At 41.6% G+C, this 5102-nt stretch overlaps 1 protein-coding gene across 1 annotated transcript; it reads left to right on the top strand.

Annotated features, from left to right (window-relative positions):
• The first annotated feature begins 487 nt into the window (after nucleotides 1–487).
• pcdh20 (protocadherin 20) lies at nucleotides 488–4716 on the top strand. Its single transcript, XM_008275525.1, has 2 exons — nucleotides 488–535; nucleotides 1019–4716. Exons 1-2 carry the CDS (start codon nucleotides 488–490, stop codon nucleotides 3638–3640), a joined length of 2670 nt encoding a protein of 889 aa, XP_008273747.1. The 3' UTR covers nucleotides 3641–4716.
• Nucleotides 4717–5102: the final 386 nt, after the last annotated feature.

Raw genomic sequence — 5102 nt, 5'->3', positions numbered from 1 at the left:
GTGCATCTTTTATTTATATATATATCTGTGGTGCTTTTTTAACTACAGCTGGATTAAAATAATCTCTAGGCTGTGGATATTTTACATCTTGCTTAGTCTCCCATGTCATTATAAGCTCAGCTGGTGATCATATGCTTTCACTCTGCCACATGAACACAAGGTATGCAGCTGCTTGTGACAAAATGGGTGTGTGTGGAACGTGCAGGTGTGTGTGGATGTGCTTTGATAGCGTGCTTGAAAAAGGAATCTGTGAACTCAAGTAGATTTCCTATTGGCCATCGCCTCTCATTGGTGAGCATGAAGGATTGATTTGCATATGGTGGGAGTGTCCTGAGCCAGCACTGGGATGAATGACTTGTTCAAGTCAGATAGAAATAAGGCATAGCACTTAGAAGAGGTCTGCACAGCTCAACGCTGAAAATGCCTGGGTTACTTCAGCTGCCACTCTTCCTCCTATAAGTGGAAAGTGCTGGATTAGGACATAAACATGTTCAACAGCAGACACCAGAGCCTTAGCAAAAGAGGAAGAATATGGGTAAGTTTTATGATAATTTGCTTTACAAAAAGAATTCACTATAAAACAGCTACAATTACATGTTCTGGGGTCTGTTTCATAAAGCAGTTTTAGTGAAAACTAAACCTGCTTTGTGAAACGGACCCATGGTGTTGTGAAGACTATATTTTTGAAGCAGATATATCACTAAGCCCCTCTTCCTTTACACTTAACTCTTTTTATTCTCATATATGTTTTTAAATTTGTGGGGAAAAAAATGCTGAAGCTCTTGTGAAATCTAATTTCATTGATTGATATAAACACCTCCTAAAACAATGATGGTAATGAGTATAAAGGGCCATGATTGTAGTTCAAATCGCTGTTGAAAAACTCTTTAACTGATAATGAAATGTAAATTTTCATACACAACAATTAATACATTAGGGATACCTTTTTTTGAAAGTCTTGCTTTATTTTGCAGCTCTTTTATTAAACTGTGTTATCTTTAATTATCTTGTATTACAGGGATTGTGCATCCTCTTGCTTTACACCACCCCCCTTTCCTGTTTTGCAAATTTCAGTCAAGCAAAAGAGCTCATCTATAAGATAAAGGAGGGATTACCCAGGGGGACCTTCATAGGGGCCATCGGAGTAGACTTAAATTTGGATTTCACTGTTGAGCCCCCATTTCTATTCAATCTCCCGCAAAAGAAGGTCAGCGAACAGTATGTGAACCTAAATAATACCACCGGGGAGCTTTACACATCTGCTACAGAGATTGACAGGGAGACCTTGTGTCCCGATAACTCGGAGGGGCAGGGATGTGTCCTCTCACTGGATGTGTTTGTGTTGCCTCAGCAGTACTTTCAGCTTGTCAAAGTTAAGATCTTTATTGAGGATGTGAATGACAACAGGCCAAAGTTCCCTGTGGATGAGATCTGTATGTCCGTCCCAGAAAACGCACCAGTCAACGCTCGTTATGCAGTGGAGCAGTCTGCAGTTGACCCAGACCTGGGTCCTCACGGAGTGCAGACCTACTGGCTGGTTAATGACTTCAGCGTGTTCACACTGGATGTTGAGGAGAATGAGGGAGGCGAGCTGACACCCTTCCTCATCGTGACAGAGACCTTGGACAGAGAGACACAGGCTGAATACATAACAGATATTATTGCAGAGGATGGAGGGATCCCTCCTCTACTCGGTGCGGCTACTTTAAAAATTGTCATCACAGATGTGAACGATAACTGCCCTCAATTCACAGAGTCACAAATTAATGTTACTCTGCATGGGAATACCACTAAAGGGGCACATTTGGCACGTCTGCATGCTTTTGACCCTGACCTTGGTGCTAATGCTCAGATCAGCTATGCTTACAGTGAACGTGTGCCAAGGGACACCAGGAGCTTGTTCCATTTGGACAGAATCACAGGGGTGATCAAGCTAGCAGGGAAAATAGACACTGGCACGGCCACATTTTACAAACTCACTGTTCTGGCAAATGGACCTGGCTGTATTCCTGCTGTTGCCATTGTTACCGTCCATATCATCAAAGTTGTGACTGGGCCCCCTGCAGTCATACCCCGGTACATTGCACCAGAAAAGGATGGGGTGGTAACAATAAAGGAGTCCGAGTCAGCTTTTTCTCCAATTGCTTTTTTTACTGTTAAAAACATTGATATAAACCAAAGGGTGGACTGTCATTTGGAGGGGCTTGGTCCCTTTAGGCTTGTCCCCTATCAGCTGTTCAAGAATGAGTTCTTGCTGGAGACGACAGAGTCCTTGGACTATGAGAAGACTCAGGAGTATGAACTAATTGTGGTTGCTAAGAATACAAAAGGGCTCGTCATCAAGACTTTTCTTAAGGTGCAGATTTTGGACGAGAATGATAACGCACCTGTGTTTCAGCAGTCTCTGGTGGAAATATCAGTTGAGGAAAACAATCCACCAAACACCTTTCTAACCCAGCTCCAAGCCTCAGACCAGGACAGCGAAGGCCGAGGGGAAGTTATCTACCTCCTTGGAGGTGACGCCCCCGGGATCTTCGTTGTGGATCGTGTGACAGGTGTCCTGACTGTGGCCACATCGCTGGACCGTGAGGAGAAAGAAACGTATCGCTTCATAGTGAGAGCAGTGGATCAGGGGACGCCCAGAAGGGAGTCGATCGCAACAGTGGTGGTGACTGTGCAAGACCGCAATGACAACAGTCCACGTTTCATCAATAAGGACTTCACTTTCTTTGTGCCTGAGAACTTCCCGGGGTATGGTGAGATCGGCGTTCTTTCTGTGACGGATGCTGACGCTGGAGAAAATGGCTGGGTGGCCCTCTCCATCCTCAATGGCAGCGACATCTTTATGATAGACACTGGTCGAGGGGCGCTGAGGGCCAAGACATCACTGGACCGTGAGCAACAAGGAACATACCAGTTATGGATTGAGGCTGTTGATGGGGGGGAACCTGCACTTTCCTCTGTTACAATGGTGACTGTGCTGTTGTTGGATGTAAATGACAACCCACCAATTGTCCTTTTCCCACAGTCCAATCAGTCTTACCTGCTTGTCCTACCCAGCACTGTACCCGGGACATCAATCACAGAGGTGTATGCCGTGGATAAAGATACAGGCATGAACGCTGTGATCGCCTATAGTATCATTAAAAGGAAAGGTGGTGAGCCAGGGTCCTTTGCCATTGACCCAGAAACAGGAAATATCACGTTAAAGCGGGAGCTCAGCAACCGAGGACTCTACAGCCTTCTGGTGAAGGTCAGTGATCACGGTCAACCTGAACCACTTTACTCGACGGTCATGGTTAACTTCTTTGTCAATGAAACAGTGAGTAACGAGAGTTACATCCAAAGTCTGCTGACCAGAGAGGCTGACATAGAGGTAGAGGAGAGGCCCTGGTACATTGGCCAGATGGCAGAGGGACCTGAGAGGTACGATCTGTTCCCCTGTCAGCCTGTCCTCATTGCTCTTTCAGTGACATGTCTGGGGTTATTTTTCTTGGTTGTCATGCTGACATCTTACATATGCTGTAAGAGGTTTAAAAAGAACAGGAAAAAAAGATCAGAGGTAGAGATACCTTTGAAAATGAAAAACGACTCAATGCAGGTTGTGAACAGGAAGCTCAGGCAGATCTCAAACATCTGATATTCAGTTGTCCACACATCCAAAATCCACCACTGTTTACATGAATGTTTACAAAACTCACTGTAAGAAGTGTAGCTCTGACATGAACTTGCTCTTATGGCTTTTGTTGTATCATTGTTATTACTGGAATATACCTGTATTGTAATTTAACTTATATGCCACAAGTTTCTGTCGTCAAAAAAGGTACAGCAACTGAATCACTAGTTTACTTTTTATATCTGTGAAGCACGACAACTCATTCAGATGTGATGTTTCCGCAAACGATGGGCATCAAAGTAATAACACAATATTACAAAGCCATGAGAGCAGCTCATTGAAGATTACTAAGGTTCTATGTAAATATTGTACAAAATGTTTTACAACTTTATATGAAACTTTTGCATTGGCATGAAAAGGACACATGGAGGCACAAGAAATGCTTCTTTATTCAACTCTCTGCTTTGGAAAAATCCCATCTCTTTTCACCCCCTGTCTATACTTGGAAGTTAGAAATCTAAATATATTTATTTTTAAATAAAATGTTCAGCTTTATTCATAAAGTAATCATACATGTCTAAATTGATTGATACAGAAAAGGCTAAATAAACTGTATTAGATCTGCTAACACACTATGCATAAATGTTCTGACAAGGCTTTCTGTTAAATGTCAACCATGGAAATTTCTAAAAACAGACCAAAAAAGAAAACTGTCTTTCCAAAGCTTTCAGCTGTGTTTCACTGTGTGTATATGCATATAATTATATAAATATACATACTGTGAGATGAGGTTGAAAGCTCTAGGAAAAGGTAGTAAGTACATCTTGAGGTATTTATCTTTTGGCAAAAGTCTGTATGATGTCTGACAGCTGTCTGAATAGCTACTGTAGGCCTTCCAGATGCCCTTTAAACGTCATGTCAGAACAGTAAAGAGTCACATATGTTCATCACACGAAACAATTGGAAGTGTGTCCAGACTTGTCATTGAACTGCTTTAAGTCACATACATTATTCTCCTTTATAGAACCATGCAAATCTCAATGTGTCTGTGAAAACATGGAAGTGTTTGTGAAAGAAAATCAAAGTAACTATTAAAGATAATTTATTTTTGTAATACATTGGATGTTTTTCTGTATTCATATCACATGTTTGCATCAAATGCGTGTGTGTGTGTGTGTGTGTGTGTGTTTGAATCTTTTTGTCTTATTTCTTACGGTTTAAAGGAAAACCATATTCGTAACAGGCAGCTGTTAAATGTTATTTATTGATCTTGTGATGTTTACGTTTTATTTGTTTATGTGTGCATATTGATTATGCACAGCAGGGGGACAAAAAGCCTATACTACGCATAATGCAGATTTTCAATTTATGTCTCAACAGTTGAGTAAGTAGACACCCCTTGGAAGGGAAGGATAAAATGAACAGTGATTGGGCGATAATATGTGGAAAACATTTGAACCTTTTAAGCATTTATTAATTAATTTAT

Source organism: Stegastes partitus, unplaced genomic scaffold, assembly GCF_000690725.1.
Source record: "Stegastes partitus isolate 25-593 unplaced genomic scaffold, Stegastes_partitus-1.0.2 Scaffold54, whole genome shotgun sequence".
Lineage (NCBI taxonomy): Eukaryota > Metazoa > Chordata > Actinopteri > Pomacentridae > Stegastes > Stegastes partitus.
This window is presented reverse-complemented; position numbering and strand designations above follow the sequence as displayed.

What these genes read in the sequence shown, in the direction of transcription:
- pcdh20 (XM_008275525.1), top strand. Translation starts at nt 488, where the DNA reads ATGTTCAACAGCAGACACCAGAGCCTTAGCAAAAGAGGAAGAATATGG. An exon ending in GCAAAAGAGGAAGAATATGG is followed by an intron (nt 536 to 1,018) that starts GTAAGTTTTATG and finishes CTTGTATTACAG; the next exon opens with GGATTGTGCATCCTCTTGCT.